The following is an 18,133-nucleotide window of genomic DNA, read 5'->3' on the forward strand; positions in this document are numbered from 1 at the left end:
TCAATGGAATAGATTTGGAAGACCAGAAATAAACACCTGCATTTACAATCAACTGATTTTCAGTAAGGGTGAGAATACCATTCTATGGAAAAAGAAAAGTGTTCAATAAGTGGTGCTTGGGACAACTGGATATCCACATGCAAAAGAAGGAAGCTGAATCTCTGTGTTTTACACCATATATAAACATTAGGTCAAAATCAACTGTAGATCTAAATGCAAGAACTAAAACTGTGAAACTCTTAAGAGAAAATGTTAAGAATAAATTCTCATAAAAAAAAATTCTTATGACCTTGGATTAAATGGCTTCTTAGATATACCATCAAAACCACAAACAACGAAAGAAAAATATAGATAATTTAGACATTATCAAAATTAAAAAATTTTGTGCTTCAATGAACACCATCAAAAAAGTGGTAAGAAAGCCCCCAAAACTGGTGAAAATATCTGCAAATCCTGTACCTGAGAAGGAACTTGTATCTAGAATATGTAAAGAATTTAACAGAAAAAGACAAATAACCCAGTTAAAAATGGGCAAAGGATTTGAATAGATATTTCTATAAAGAAGATATACAAATGGCCAATAAATGCATGAAAAGATGCTCAACTTTATTAGTAATTAGGGAAATAATAAAAATCACAATTAACTATAGCTTCACACCTACTAAACAAATGGATGGCTAAAATAAAAACAATGGATAATAACAAGTATTGATGTAGATGCAGAGAAATTAGAACTTTCAAACACAGTGAAAAACTAAAATGGTATGGTCACTTTGGAAAATAGTTGGTAAGTTTCTCAAAGTGTTAAATACAGAATTTCCATATGACCCAGCAACTCCACTCCCAGATAACAAGAGAACTGAAAACCTATTATACACACAAACTTGCACATAAATGATTACAGCAGCATTATACATAACAACCAAAGGTAGGAACAACCCAAATGTCTATTGACTGCTGAATATGTAAAATGTACCATGCTAATGCAAGATGTTAAAAAAAAGAAAACTGGGGTAGGGAGGGTAAAAGGTTATATGAGACTCTCGGTACTTTTCACTCAATTGTGCTATAAACCTAAAACTGTTATAAAAAAAAGAAAGAAAGAAAAAGAAAAGAAGAGGGGAAGGCTATTAATTTAAAAAAAAGAAATAATATAAAAGTCAAAAATGGTTTCTGATCAAAATAATGTAAAAAATGAAATCACTTAAAGTAACCAGGTAGTGAGATAAGGATGTGGTGGATTACTGTGTATTATTTCATTTTGATTTACTAAAGGGAGGAACAATATATCCTATTTCATGTATGATACTGATAGAGAACCTGAGATGTGTGATTTTTTTTTAACTTAAAAGTATCACACGTAGTATAAAAAACAGAATAAATGCCTTCTGAACAAAGTGTCCATATAGTTAATAACATAATTCAAAGAAAGTAACTAGGACTCCTTAAAAAGGGTACAGAAAACAACTAAACAATGAGATGACAAAAGGCTCCAAACCTGAGTTAGATAATAATACAAAAAAAGCCTACTGAATATTAGAGACTTCCAGATAGTATCAAAAGGTAATCTAAAATTTGATTATATGAAATACTAATAAAACATAATACTACAAGGTTAAAAGTTAAAAGACAGAAAAAGCTATGCCTGATATATATTAACAAAAAAGGAAGGAAGAACTGTACAAATATTAGTAACCCAAGTAGAAACTGAAGTTAGGAACCATGAATGGAACAAAGGGCTGTGCCTAGATAGCAGAAAATATCCATAATGATGATATAAACAAATGAATACTCTTAAAATGTAATTTAAAAAATTCATTAGAAATTACAAAATGAAACCGACAAAAACTATAGTGGGTAAGTTTAATGTATATCTTAATGTGCAGAAAAAAGACCTAAACCTAGAGAATAGCAATCTTATAACACTTACACACATATAACTGTTATAACATTGCTGTTCTTTAGGTGTATGTATAGTATGTGCAAACACATATGCATGCTTATACAAATATACACTTCATCATGGATATACATATATACATTTCAAAGGTCAGTATGTTACAAATAAACTGTCTTTCCTAAAATCTACAGAATATTTATGAAAATGGATCCTCAATAAACTCTAAAATTTGAAAAAATGAAGTTGCATACTTGGGCAATATATTATACATCAAAATTATAATAAAAACATAAAAATTTAGAAATGTTAAAACAATAATCTTTTAAACTCTTAAAAAAATTTTTTTAATGTTTTTATTTATTTTTGAGACAGAGAGAGAGACAGCATGAGTGGGAGAGGCTCCAGGCTCTGGGCTGTCAGCAAAGAGCCCAACGCAGGGCTTGAACTCACAAGCCATGAAATCATTGCCCTGAGTTGAAATTGGACACTTAACTGACTGAGCCACCTAGGTGCCCCAAATCTTTTAAACTCTTGAGTCAAAGTGAAAGTCAACATTCTAACTACAGGCTGTTTAGAATAGTAGGTTTTACAATACAGAGAGCCTGACTCCCTCTAGCAGAAATAATAATGGACCTTTCTCTGAAAATACCAACTGTTCGAAGAAATATGATCTATAGGTCCTGAAATTTGAGGAACCCATTCCAAACTTCTCACCATGTGGTAAAGCTTACAAGGTGTCACCTTGCATGTGCACACAAAACTTTTAATAATCTTAATGTTATACATTATATATACAAAAGGACAACCAAGAATCATCAAAGATTGGAGGAAAGCCCTAACATAAAATACAGGGACCAAACAAACAAAATTAAAGGCTGAAAGAGAAAGGGACTAGAATAAATGAATGTAGGATATGATGTCAACACACAAAATATAAATTGTACTTTTTATTAATACTAGCAATAATCAGAAATTGAAATAAAAAAATAAGCAAGAATTATGAAATAATTTGGGATAAATATGACAAAGTACAATATGCATGTGCTGAAAGTGCTAAAACGCTGCTGGAAAGTAAGGGAGACCTAAAAAAAATGGAGAGATATGCAATGGACGAGAAGGCATGATATTTTTAAGATGACAATTCTCCCCAAATGAAGTACAAATTGAAATGAAATGTCAATTAAAATCCCAGTAAAATATGAGCACTGTTTTATAGCAAAGATTCTAAAATTTATATGGAAATGCAAAGCATCTAGAATAGCCAAAGTTTTTCTGGAAAAGAAAAGCAAAGTTGGAGAACTAACACTATAGAATTTCAAGACCTATTATAAAGCAACAGTAATCAACTTGGTATGGAGGGTACTAGCATAAGCATACATTGATGGGACAGCATAGAGAACTCAGAAATATAAAACACAGCCAGACAATCTATCAACTAATATTTGACAAAGGTATCTAGGGCAATTCAAATGAGAAAAAGATACTTCTTTCAACAAATAGTACTGGAACAATTAAGTACCCATATGTGAAATGGGACAAAAAAACAAAAAACAAAAAACAAACCTAAGAAAAGAAATGGAAATTTGACCTTTACACCACACACTGAATACAAAAACTCACTGAGCATGGGCCACAGACCCAAATGTTAGAGCCAAAAATATATAACTTCTAGAAGAAAACACGAGAAAATCTGTGTGACCTTGGTTTAGTAAAGATTTATTAATTACAATGCAAAAGAAAACACACACACAAGAATCAATGAACTGAACTTTGAAAAACAAACAAAAAGCTTTTTGGGCTCTCTTCCAAAGACATTGTTACTAAAATATTTGAAGAGGGGCCCCTGGGTGGCTCAGTCAGTTAAGCATGACCTTTGGCTCAGGTCACGATCTTGTGGTTTGTGAGTTTGAGCCTTGCATCAGGCTCTGTGCTGACAGCTCAGAGACTGGAGCCTGCTTTGGATTCTATGTCTCCTTCTCTCTCTGCCCCTCCCTCTCTCTCTCTCTCAAAAATAAATAAACATTAATAAAATAAAATATTTGGAGAAAATATCTGAAAAATATGTAACTGACAAACGAAATCTGTCTAGAACATATAAGGAATTCTTACAACTCAATAATAAAAAGACAACTCAAAAGAAAAAAAAAAGCTAGACATTTTACAAAAAAATACAGGATACAGGCAAATATCACATACAAAGTTGCTCAACATATCATTAATCATTAAGGAAATGCAGATTAAAACCACAATGAGATAATACAATACACCTACCAGAATGATTAAAATTAAAAAACTTACTGCATGTCAAATACTGACAAAAAGGTGGAACTGGAACTCTTATACACTAGTAGGAGAAATGTAAAATGGTACAACCATCATTTTGGAAAACAATTTGGCAGTTTCTTAAAAAGTTAAGCAGACACCTACCATTTGACCAAGCTATCCACTCAATAGGTATTTATCAAAGAAAAACAGAAGTATACATCCATAGAAAGACTTGTACATAAGTATTCACAATAGCTTTATTTGTAATAGCAAAAACTTGAAAAATCCAAATGCTGATCAAAAAGGTTTATGGGTATACCAACTGTTTTTCTCTTGGTGTTTTCAAAGTTTTCTATTTTGTCTTTCAGGATTGTTATTATGATATCTATCTATGGATTTCTTTGTGCTTATTTTACATGGAAATTTATCAAGCTTCACAAATGTGTAGATTTATGTTTTTCATCACATTTGGGAAGTTTTCATCCATTATTCCCTCAAAAACTTTTTCTGCTCCTATCTTCCCTGTCCTGTTCAATTAGGCGTACATTGTTGTGCTTAACAGTATCCCACATTTCCCTGTTCATTTTAGTCACTTTGTTTTCCTGTTCTTCAGACTGCATAATTTCTAGCAACTGATCTTCAAATTCAAAGATCTACCAGTTCTAATCTACTGTTGATGCCCTCTAGTGAATTTTTTGTTTCAGAAGTAGAACTTCTATGTCTAATACCTTGATTATAATTATGGTTTCATGATTAATACACATATCAAAATTAAGCTATACATTTTAAATACACCCACTTTACTGTATGTAATTATACCTCATTGACACTGTAAAAAATTAATAAAATATATTTAAATAATAATTTTTAAATAGGGTCAGCTGCTTTAGTTTAATCAGAGGCAAAAAGCTTACATCTCACTATGAATGCCTATTTCTACTTCTGTCTTAAAATTGCCCAAAGCTGATCAAACATTTTTAGAACATTCAAATTTCATTTATTTCTTTTTTGGCAAAAGAGGATCATTAATATAAAAGAGAGGTCTCTAAATTTGTAAATATTGCCTATTCATATAAAAAATAAGAATATATAATCGATTTAATACTGGTAAAATGTTTCCCCAAATGAACAGGATATTTTGAAAAGTACTTGCTCCTGAAAACCTGGTATATAAAAACTAAACCCAACTCATCATTATTTCTTAATTTATTAGTCAAATTACTATTTCTCAACAATTTGCTGCCTATACTTCTCTCAGGTGGTTTTTTCCTTTTCTTAGTTTACTACTGAATCCGGTAGTAGGGTTCTTGCCAAGACACATAGCCAGGATTTGGGCCACAGGTTTGTCTAATGATCCCCTCATAGAGCATCCCTGAGGATGGCCAAGAGAGGAAAAGAAAGTCTTGGTGATTATCAAGTCACAAATTCATAACAATAATTCCCTCAACCCACTCCAAAATTAATTTTCAGGTAAACTTGACTACACAATCTAATCACCACCAAACTCTACTAACAAGAGTGTTAAATAGGGTAGAAATGAGAAACAGTAATTTTGGTTGCAAATATAGCTAAGGGCTGGAGGGCTGTGGACAGTCAGGTGGCAGCTTGTACATGTGTATGTGCTTGGGGGAGAGTGGGTGGGTAACAAGACAAAAAATGGGAGCAGGGTATAAAAAGAAAAATGCTAACATAGACATCAAGACATTTTTGTGTAACTTGCAAGTATGCCTTGGGCGCTGGTGACAGGGTTTGCCAGCACTAAAAAGAAATGATTAGTAGGTTTCCCTAATGTAGTTTAGTTTAATCATTAAATGGCAGTATCCCTCTTAATCAGAGACAGTAAAGAGGAAATGAAAGCTGAAAAAGGTGTCTTCAGCCACACCTCTCTGATAACATCAGTATTTAAGACATCTTTTATTCTGGTGGGTCTTAGAATTTACATTGTAAATACAGCATGTGATGAGATAAAAAATTAAGGTAACATCCAGAACCTCAAAATTTTCCTTAATAAAAGGAAAGTCCCTCTCCTTGAAATTCTTTGACAATAGTTGTAGAGCTTAGATTAGAAGACCCTAGGTCTGCTGTATCCAAGTAGTAAATCTACTAAACTCACTCTAATTACTAAATGGATCTAATTCTAATTAAGAATGTCAGTTTTAAAAAAAAGTTTATTATGTCTACATTAGGGACTTTTCCACTTTGGGGATTCTATCTATCTATCTATCTATCTATCTATTCAGAACTGTAAATACTGTTTATATAGAAAACTGGTAAAGTATCCATGCATTTTGTTAGCCCATTCACGTTAAAAGTGTATTTCGGAAATACACATATATTTTATAACAAAGTCTGGATCTTGCATCAATTATAAATATGATTGTACCTACCTGATAAGAATTCTATAATTTTCTTTTGAGTCTAGTAATTACATAAAAGGACTTTCCTTGTATCTGACATTTTAATACTATTCAACAACAGACCTGTCCAAATTCTGTCTACCAACATTTGCTTATCAATTAGTTACATCTGTTTTTTATTCTTCCAATAAATTTTCAAGAGGCTATCTAAATTTTGAGTAAATATTCCTTTGTTGACAACAGTAACTGGAAATAGGCATCTCCACCATGAATAAATATGAAGCTGAGAAGAATCTATAGATAGAAAAAGTATATTCTTTAATTTATTTAGAGTAACCACTCTATACTTATGTTCTTTATATCTAATATATACAGGCAGAATATAAATTAGCTATAAAATAATCTCATATGACTATATCTTATAAATAATATCTAGAAATCATTTCATTAAAGAGTAGGCTTTCTATGTGGGAAGATAAATCATACTCCTGGTATTTCCAGTTTCTCAGTAACATTCTACTTTAAATACAAGGTGTTTCTTTTTTTCATTTAGGTGGGTCTAAAGGTGATGGAAACAGAAAGTCATTTTCAAACTGGACATAGATGAAACTGAGTGGACATCAAATTAAAATAACATGTATAGAGTACTTTACGGTTTCCAGAGCACTTTTACATATAACTCATTTAATTGTTTCAACAACCTCTGTGATAGAAGATGTTTCCACCAAGGACTGGGGCACGTGGGAGGGAGAAGGACATCAGGTACCAATATACTCATTTCTTCTGTATATGTATCTTGCTTCACCCTATGGAATCCTAGTCTCGGGGTGCCTGGGTGGCTCAGTCGTCTAAATGTCCCATTCTTGATCTCAGCTCAGGTCATGATCTCGTGGTCATGTGATATCAAGCCCCCAGTTGGGCTCCATGCTCAGCATGAAGCCTGCTTGGGATTTTCTCTCTCTTCCTCTCTCTGCCCCTCCTCTGCTTGTATTCGGTCTCTCTCAAAATAAATAAAAAAAAACAACAAAAAAGAACCCCAGTCTGTAAGGAACTGATGTTACTCATAACTAAACTACAGTATAAGTATGTGATCCCAGGTATCATTTACTTTGAGGTATCATTTGAGGCTTTAACATTTTTATTTGGAATATTAATAAAGCAATTGCCAAAAAAGTGAATACCAACTTCTATATCAGACAAAGAAATATCACTATGCCAGCTTCTTATCAAAGGTCATCTCAATCCAACAAATGTTACTAAATCATTACAAAGCACTACGGTGAAGAACTAAAACACGCTGTGTAATAAATAGACAGGGATTAATTATCTCCTACTACTTGTGAAGCTGTCTTTTGGTGGATTTGTTTTAGGACTCCCACAAACAGTATACTGAGAAACCCAAGTATCAGAGAAATACTCTCAAATTCTTTTCAAAAGGGTAACTATAACTGTCTAATGAGAGAGTCGGTCAGATTACCTGAAAAATGTGCCAATATAAATTAAACTGAAAGTCTAAAGTAATCATCTAAGAAGCCACTAAAGCCTTCAATAATGTTCACTATTTTTTTTTTAATTTTTTTTAACGTTTTATTTATTTTTGAGACAGAGAGAGACAGAGCATGAACGGGGGAGGGGCAGAGAGAGAGGGAGACACAGAATCGGAAGCAGGCTCCAGGCTCTGAGCCATCAGCCCAGAGCCCGACGCGGGGCTCGAACTCACGGACCGCGAGATCGTGACCTGAGCTGAAGTCGGCCGCTTAACTGACTGAGCCACCCAGGCGCCCCAATAATGTTCACTATTTTATTGTTTGTAGTACTAAGGGGTAAACCAGTCATTGAGTCAGAACTGTTCTACAATAAAAATAGGCAAAACCAAACCAAGTGAAACTCTTATCTCCAAGTTCTGTGGCTTTTAAATATGGCAACTGTACTTTTTATGGTCCAAACAGGACCCACTTCTGAGACCAGAAGAGAGTGCAATTGATAACTAGGCATAAAATGGGATTGTCCCAGGCAAACCAGAATGTATGGTCTCCCTGCTTACAAGAAACATCTCCCAGGGTCATCCTGTTCTAAGAAGATTACAAAAACAAAAACCAAAAAAAGGAAACAGGAAGCCAGAAGGAATTCAAAGCAAGGAAATAAACAAAAAAACCAAACTCACAAAGCAAGTTTTTCCTCAATTCTACAAATCAGTTCGAATAGTAATATTTTACTTAAACCAGGGTAAGGACTGGGGGAGCAGAGGTAGTAAACTAAGGAGGACTGGTTAAATTACATTTATGAAGCAGTCAGGTCCCAGATCCCTTCCCCCATCCCAGGAAAACCTGGAAGTTTATTTTCTTAAGAACATAAAACAGCTGTTCCCTGCCCAGGTGACCCTGGGCACAGCTGAGCGGAGTATGTACTCTACTGAAAATAACAGTTTAGGTGAATGCATACATCCAGGATGCTGAATGCAGTGACAGTCCCCACTTTCTCCCCACTGCTTATTTCCCAGGAAGCTGGCAGCCAAGCCTTAATTCTAAAGGCAAGAGACTTAGGGAGCCCTCTCTGAGAAATTCGACCTAAAGTTACTGACATAAGAGATTCTTCAACCAAATGGCCCAGCCGACCCTATTGTGAAACTGAGTCAATAAACCGTCCTCAGATTCCAATCAGCATTCTGTTCCTCACTACTAAATACAAACAAACACAAATTGCCAGACATCTAACAGAAGACTCTAATATAAAAGACAGAGACCAAAAAACAAAACAAAACAAAACAAAACAAAACAACACAACATATATAACAAATAGATAAAAGCGGCTTATAGAAAAAGAAAAAGAAAAAAATCTAGTAGGGTATTTCTCACAGAGATAAGAGGACATATTACATCCATGTAATGAGAGCAAGATACTATAAAAAGAACAAGCAGAGAAGTTAAGAAAAAGATCTTTGAAATAATAACCTCATAGAAGGATTACTAGATAAAGCTAAGAAAGTCTTCATAAAAAAATACAGCAAAAAACAAAAAAGATGACTAACAGAAAAGATAAGAAGATTAAAGATCTCAAACCCAATTGATAGGCGTTCCCCCCAAAAAATGAAGAAAAAAATCATCAAGAGAATTCAAGAAAATTTTACAGAAATAAAGGACAGGATTTTCCAATTCAAAGAATCTTCAAAGCATCAGCAAAAATGGAGAAAAAGAGACTGATGCCAAGGCAGATTACTGTAAAATTTCAGAAAAATGGGATAAAAAGTAGATCTTAAAAATTTTCAGAGTAAAACAAGTCACAAAAGACAAGACCAGAAGGCTTTGGTCTTATCAACTGCAACACAGGAAACTGGAATACAATGGAGAAATGTCTTCAAAATATTGCAGGAAAATTATGTCTAACTAGAATGCAAACTACCAATCAAGGATGAGGGAAACATATTTTCAGATATACAAAGTCTAAAAACATCTCCCACCCATGCAAGCTTTCTCAGGAAACTTCTGGGAGATTAACACCAAGAAAGTGAGAGAATAAAGCAAGAAAGCAGAAGGCATGGAATATAGGAAACAAGAAATTCAACATGGTGGGAAGTGAAGGGCGATCTGAACAAGACAGCTAGGTTCCAGATGTGGACAACGACTAGCTCAGACTGGAGGAGTGAAGAAGATAAAACAGACATAACACTTGGAAAGTGTCTCCAAGTCTTGAAAGGAGACTTAACACAACTGCTGGAAGTAAACAGAATAAACAAGACAATTATTAACCTACAAAGATTTTTTTAAAAATGTACAGGAAAACAAAAAGGAGGGGCAGGAGAAGAAAAGTGATCAGTTTACCATTTATCACATGGCTCAGCTGTGAAAAGCACTTACATACTTGTAATAATGTTAAGTATTTGACAGTGACATAACAAAATCAGGATACAATTTAGATTGGGAGACTGGGAGTATAAAAATGATATAGTAGGGGTGGAGGGAAGAAAGCAAGAAAAACCCTCGTCTCCTATAGAGGGTAATCAACAAATGATGTCAGAAACTGTATATGGTCTAATTAACTAAAAGTTAAAGAGGTCAAAGTGTAGAAGCGGAAATGGGGGATCCCCAGGGAGAAGACAACTTGCTTGCTGTGTTATGTAATAATCTTATAGAATTACTGGTCTCTAAACAAAAAGCATGTATAAAATTTAAAATATTTGGTAAAAAGAAAAGAGAAAAAAGAAATGACAATTATTAGAAAAAGAAGAAATCTCTAAGACACTTCAATTTAGATATTAATTTGCTTTCAGATTTTAGTCCATATAACATTTTTTCCCATGACTACACTCATATCAATGTATATGCTACTGAATACAATTATCTGCTCTCAGATAACTGTGGTGATCACAGACCAGGAAGTTTCTGTATCTTACCTCAAGCAGAGCTGCTGCAGGATCACCCTGCAGACTTTTTCCTAGTTTGTCCACCTCATCTAATAGGAACACTGGATTGTTAACCCCAACAGTCTTCAAGCCATTGATTATACGACCAGGCATACTGCCAACGTAGGTACGCCTATAGAAAGCAGACAGCAAGTTAACAAGACATCAGGAGGCAAGAGGAGTATCATTTAGAAATCAAAACTCAGGCCTGGGAAAAAGTCATTTAGTTATCACAGTAACACAGCAAAGAGGTACTATATATTTAAAAAGTTCTTTGATACAACCAGGAAATTCAACATGGCGGGAAGTGAAGGGTGATCTGAACAAGACAGCTAGGTTCATTCAATTCTTGAATTGAATTCAAGATACAGCCAATGCTGGCTGTAAGTTACCCATAATACTGGAAGAATTGTAGCTCGTTTCTGCCATTTAGTGAAACTGAAAAACATTATACTTAAGCATATGATTGTGATTCTTACTTTTCAGGATTTCAAAATGTCCAAAGGAGCCTCCCACACTCCCTCAACACAAGCATCTTTTTACACATTGAAATGGTTGTCCCAGGGCTAGTGAAAACATCATCATCTTCATGAAGGAAATCAGAATTGGTTCAAATGGCCACTCAAAACGTAGACCAAAAAGAAGAAAGAAAAATTCCCAATTCTTTTATTTTCAGAAGCAATAGTCTGTAATTATAGTAAGATATGGGGTCAATAGTATGTATATCAAAATTCCATTAATTCTGGCCTTTTGAATAAAACTGTGTTCATCCTATATACACTGTTATGCCCAAGTTCAGCCAGATATTTTGTTATCCATTAAAGTATTAGAGGCTCCTTTATTATATTTGAACAAGAATCATCTACATAATTGTGACAGATGTAGAGGGTGGCATGAATAAAAACAAATATGTTTGTCAAACTGAAAAATGTGCCTTGTTTACAAAGCCAGCAAAACTTTAAGTAGCAATTTACCAATTTTAATTATAACCCTGTTGCCTAGGCCATGTGCAAAGCAGATGCTGTTTGTGAAAAGGCATAAAAGGGTGACTGCCTACAAGAAACTAATCAACGGTAAGTGTAACAGCAACAGTTATCTTATGATCTGCACAAAGCCGATTCCTGGAGCAGGCCTAAGTTTTACCACATGACTGGTATAAAGCAGGACAGAATAAATACAGTGACCTTTGAAAAGACAAGAAAGCCTTAAACATATCGTGGGAATGCCTTACATGGAGGGAGGGTGACCGAGGCCCTGGAACCAAATACAATAAACACTGTCCCGTTACAATAAGGAGTTGGCACATTCAAGATTTCAGAATGGGATACAGGAAGGACAAGACTCAAAATTAATAAAAGCCTCTCAAATTATTTCTTTAGAGAACTAATGAATTTGCCAGTATCCTGTGATTAAGTAGGTAAGGAAAATTAAAACAAAACAAAACACAAAGCCTCTAAGGGTCAATTTTACTGCATCAATGTCTTTCTTTCCCGTAATGTTTTTGACAGGTAGATTTCAAAAACAGGTACTAATGACCTAAAGTCATGGAGAGAAAAATAATATTTTAAGCAGGGACCTTTCTAAAGAAGCGGAAATATGGACACTAGTCCATAAACAACTTCTCCTAAACCTTCCATTGCTTTCCAGAGCCTACAGCATAAAGCCAAACTCCTCTGTCTGGAATTCAAGGCTCTTCACAATGCAGTCCCCACCAGCCTTCCTAACTTGCTGCCATAATGCTCTTGCATTATCCACAATTACAATCCTATTATACTCCTTATGTTTTTTAACTTTTGTTAATATGGTACCTTCCTGCCCTGAATACTCTTTCTTCCTATGTAAATCCAGGAATTCTAAAAAAACTTTTCCTGACCACCTCTCACAAAGTGATCTTTCCAATAATGCAACATCTACAGCATTTACTGGCCCTACAATTCATCTGATGCAGTTACAACTTAGTTTCTGGGTACCTCCTCTAGAGAGCCAGTGAGCACTCTGATACAGAGAGTGGGTCTTATTACAGAGTAGATCCCCTGGATATAGAGCTATCAGACTGTTCCCTAAACAGAAGCTTGTTTTTCCTATTTATTTGATGACATCAGGTCAACCATGCCAGCACCCGAAGTATCACCACTGCGAAGGCCATACAAGTCTTTGAATACTGCTTTGAACAAATAACTTGATCTAAGTCTCAGTTTCCTCATCTGGAAAATGGACATAGTAACTGCCAACCTCATAGATTATATGATTATGAAAGCATAACAGGTAAAGCACACAGTGTAGTGCCTGGCACACAGTAAGCTTTCAAAAGATGTTCATTGTTGTTCACATCTTTCATAGCACCAAGCATACTCAATCCCCTTAGTGTTCCTCAATCACAGGTGACGACATCCCCCGAATATGTAACACTAGTCTACAGGTCAAACAAAGAAGAGAACCATTACAGAGGGCCGATCAGCTGTGGAAAATATCTATAATGTGCTACATCCTTTACCAGAAGGTATGATAGCATGCAATTCACTGACTAAAGATACAGAATATACTTTGAATAAACCTCTGGAGTATGAATCAGATGGTGGAAAGTGCAGCAATACACAAAACAAAAATGTTCTCTTTCAACATCACCCAATATAAATCACTACTTTTTTTTTTTTTTACAATTTTTTGTTATTTATTTATTTTTGAGAGAGAGAGAGAGAGAGAGAAAGAGAGAGAACATGAGTGAGCAAGGGACACAGAGAGAGGGAGAGAGAATCCCAAGCAGGCTCCACATTATTAGTGCAGAGCCTGAAGCAGGGCTCAAGCTCACCTGAAACGGGGCTCAAGTTCACGAACTGTAAGATTATAACCCAAGCTGAAGTTGGATGCCTAACCGACTGAACCACCCAGGTGCCCCTATAACCACTTTTAAAAAACAAATTAGCATACCAAAATATCCTCCTGAGAAACCACATAAGTAGGAGATTAATGAAATTAATACTCTTTTACAAACTATTAACTTTTTTGAGGGCAAAATACATACTTTGCCATGTCCTTCCTCATGAAACAACATCTAGGAAGCAACATAGCACAATACAGGTAAGTTTGCAAAGAATGTGTCTCTTCAATTACTTACTATTCAGCCTAAATACATGATTATGTAGAAGTTTTTTTTTTTTTAATTGAAGTACATGAGTTAATTTTAAAAATACATGAATTATATTTTTCTTGTGATTGGTATAGGCAGTTCACAGGTTTATAAGGATTAGCATATGAAATACACAAAACCAAGTATCTACATGGTTCAAAAATTTAAGTTGCAAGATCAGCATTTGTCATGTTCCAAAATATAGTCTGGTTAATGCTTCAAAAAACTACAGACAATATCCTCTATTTATAGGAGCTCCATGGTAAATCAATTACTTTACTACTCTGTGCCTGGACATCTTCAAATCTTAAGCCAAAAGGCTGGTCAGCCTGTCACTGCCACTAACAGTTTCTAAACATCAGGAATAGGAGTGCCTGGATGGCTTGGTTGAGCATCCAACTTCAGCTCAGGTCATGATGTCAAAGCTCGTGAGTTCGAGCCCTGCGTCGGGCTCTGTGAGCCTGCTTTGGATTCTGTGTCTCTGTCTCTCTCAAAAATAAATAAACATTAAAACATTACTCACCTCTTTCCTGATACTTAAAGAAGGGGGGGGAAAACAGTCATTTTACCATCACCTTTTCACACCTACTCAATTAAAGAGCTCTAATGGGTTACGATGCAAACTACTGAAGTGACATTTACAAAGAATCTGTAATATAAAAATTGTATATTGTAATATTAAGTCAAAAGAGTAGGATTAGAATTGCTTTTTAGAAACATGGCAAAAGCTGCCCATTGAAAAGTCTGGCAGGAAATAAAATGTTAACAGTGATAATCTTTGTATGGTAAAAAAACAAAAAATCAAAAATACATGAGAATTTTTTTCCTTTTTAAAAACTATTTATAAATTTTCTACCAAGGGTGTATATATATATCTCTCCAACTGGGAGTAATAAGCCTTAAAAGAGATCCTAATGATTTCAAAAGAAGAACAGTCTTTAATATAGCATATCTAAACAAATCAAATTGTTATTCTTCCAGCAGTCGTTCCTAAATCTTTTCGTGCACTCATTTGTATGGATGCACTCACTTAAAGGACCACAAGACTTACAAAATATAATTATGTTTTAATCTTACCTGAATTCACAAAGCATTTAGAGAGCCATGTTTGGCACTGTGCTATACAGCATAGAGTGATAAAAAGGAGAATAAGATATGCTAAAAACCCTACTGTAAAGAGCTTATACTTGTTCCATATTTATGTCTTATCTCTACAGCAACATACTGCATATGCCAGAGGCCTATATTATTTAATCATAAAAGAAAACAATAGACAGTAAGTGGTCAGTTTAGAGAAGAGTAAGATCATAACTGACTGCACCTATATTAATGGAGAAATCCTTGAATTGGGGCCTGAAAATGAAACTAAATTTTAAAGAGGCAAAGAAGAGCTACATGCAAATACAGGTTATAAAGAGTATGGTGAGCAAACCATACATGTCTGGCATACTATGCTAAAAATACATTAAAGGCTTGCTGCTTTGGTTATTTTCCCCTTGTGGAGACTAACAATGAAATAGCTAATTTATTTAAAACATCACCATTTCTGGGGCGCCTGGGTGGTTCAGTCAGTTAAGCATCTGACTCTTGATTTTGGCTCAGGTCATTATCTCATGGATTTGTGAGTTGGAGCCCACAATGCGCTCCATGCTGACAGAGTGGAGCCTGCTTGGGATTCTCTCTCCCTGTCTCTTTGCCCCTCCCCCGCTCTCTCTTTTTCTCTTTCTCTCTCTCTAAATAAACTTAAAAAAAATGTTTATACATACAAAAATGTATCGATGTGGAAAGCAAAAGATTATTTTGTTCTCATCCTGTTTGAGCCAAAGATTCCTTGCAGTGATATAATTTTATTATCTGAACAAACAGCTGGCATACTACTTCCAAAGAGTTACTATCAACAATAACTTGTGACACAGCAATAAGCATATTTCACCAAGAAACAACTTATGAAAAATGATTATGGAAACATGATTTCATAAAACTTCATCCTAAAAGAAGTTGTTTTATTTAATTTCTATGAACTGATTTAAATTCTTTAAAAATGTAATATTTAAAAATATTAAGTTGTAAAAACTGATAGGAACAGAGCTTCCTAAAAGTGGACAGAAAAGTCCCAATGGAGACAGACCCAAATGAGAAATGTAGAGCAGACTGAAAAGCTGCATTAATAAACCTGACTCTTCTTTCTTTAAGGCACTCAAAATTAACAGGAACAAAAACAATGCGTCAATGTAAAATCAGATCACTATTTTTCAAGTTTAAGATTTAAATGTGAATCAAGTCTTTCTTCCCATCTCTCACTTCATTACCATTGAACTCTAAAAAACACATCTTTGTTTTTTAAGATCAATTCCTAACTTACTAGCACCTTCCTTCACATAAACAAGTATTTCTAGTAAAAGGATGGAGTTCCAAGCATGGGAAAATAGAAAAAGTGAGTGACAAAATCAAGAGCACAGCAAGGAAGATAATATAAAGCAGCTCTGTTTTTCCTTGGCTATTTTAAGACTGCAGAACAGTGGTGCCTACTCAGAGGCTGAGGAAAAACAAAACTTTGCATGAACTCTAATTGTGAGCATGTGACCAATACTTAAATGGCAAGACCTGGGTGTTTCCAAAATGCTTCAACTGTTACATGGAACCACTTGTTCCCACGAACTCCACCCCATGGTTGTGCTATTAGCTACTGTTCTTCCTCCTCTCCTATTCACCTCCAATTCATAGCTCTGAACTAAGCCCATACTCTGCTCTCAATCTCTGCTCACCTTAACCCCACTCTCCACCTACTTCCAAATGGGTTTTCAAATAAATATTTTCTCCAGGCTTTGATAATTTGGGAAGGTAAATGGGTAATAAGGCCCCAGTAGCACAAGGACAGGTTGCTGTAGTGTTTAATGAAACATCTGGTACAGTGATGGCTAGGGAGTACTTAGTAGCAGCCATAGTAGAATGATTCATAGACTAAACCACATCCCTTTTATTTGGCAATGATCACAGCCTCTGTGCATACGATACATTTCTAGAAAGCTTTATTTACACATATTTTTTTTAGGCAAATACATAACCTCATTTTACAAAAGACTCACAGTAAGTTCAGTTTTCTTAATGATAGCTACACATGTGAAAGTATACTCATTGAACAAATTTTGTATCTATCAATATCAGTAAAGACTGAAAACAGAGTTCTGCTTAAAACCAACAATGTTCACACAAAATGGTGAGAACTGTGACTTTATATACTGCCCACTAACACACATCACAGAAATACATTTTCCCACAATTCTGCTACATAAATTAAATAATAGGGGCGCCTGGGTGGCTCAGTCGGTTAAGCGTCCGACTTCAGCTCAGGTCACGATCTCGCGGTCAGTGAGTTCGAGCCCCGCGTCAGGCTCTGGGCTGATGGCCTGGAGCCTGCTTCCGGTTCTGTGTCTCCCTCTCTCTCTCTGCCCCTCCCCCGTTCATGCTCTGCCTCTCTCTGTCTCAAAAATAAATAAACGTTAAAAAAAAAAATTAAAAAAAAAATTAAATAATAATGCTAAGAATAGGATATTTTAAGTACTATTTAAAAATCAAATTGGGGTACCTGGGTGGCTCAGTTGGTTAAGTGTCCGACTCTTGATTTCGGCTAATTCGTGGTATAGAGCTCCACATTGGGCTCAGCATGGAGCTGACAGCGTGGAGCCTGCTTGGAATTCTCTCTCTCTCTCTCTCTCTCTCTCTCTCTCTCTCTCTCTTTCTCTTTCTCCTCCTCCCTTACTTATGCTCTCCCTCTCTCTCTCAAAAATAAATAAACTTTTAAAAAATCAGATTGAATTTTATAAAAACTCATTGAAGCTATTAAATGTAAACTTGTCCTCCTGAGAATTTAAAAGTAAATAATAATTAAAGCTATTTTTTATTGAATGCTCACTGTGTGTCAGGCACTGAGTAAGTGCTTTCTAAGCCTTAGTGAATAAGCAATACTAATGTGGCAAGAAACAGGACAAATTGCCCACAGGTCATGTGCTCATGACATTAATTCCATAAATTCCTCTCTAAATTCCATCAAATGCTTACACAATACAGTGCTACAGATACTAAAA

At 35.0% G+C, this 18,133-nt stretch overlaps 1 protein-coding gene across 1 annotated transcript in view; it reads right to left on the reverse strand.

Annotated features, from left to right (window-relative positions):
• The window catches only part of LOC125916874 (lon protease homolog 2, peroxisomal-like), a 91,388-nt gene that overhangs the window by 46,767 nt on the left and 26,488 nt on the right, over nucleotides 1-18,133 (reverse strand). The window contains exon 8 of the mRNA XM_049623135.1: nucleotides 10,913-11,054. Within this exon, the coding sequence (XP_049479092.1) occupies nucleotides 10,913-11,054 (142 nt within the window). The remainder of the gene's footprint in view (nucleotides 1-10,912; nucleotides 11,055-18,133) is intronic.

Source organism: Panthera uncia, unplaced genomic scaffold (assembly GCF_023721935.1).
Source record: "Panthera uncia isolate 11264 unplaced genomic scaffold, Puncia_PCG_1.0 HiC_scaffold_1281, whole genome shotgun sequence".
NCBI lineage: Eukaryota > Metazoa > Chordata > Mammalia > Carnivora > Felidae > Panthera > Panthera uncia.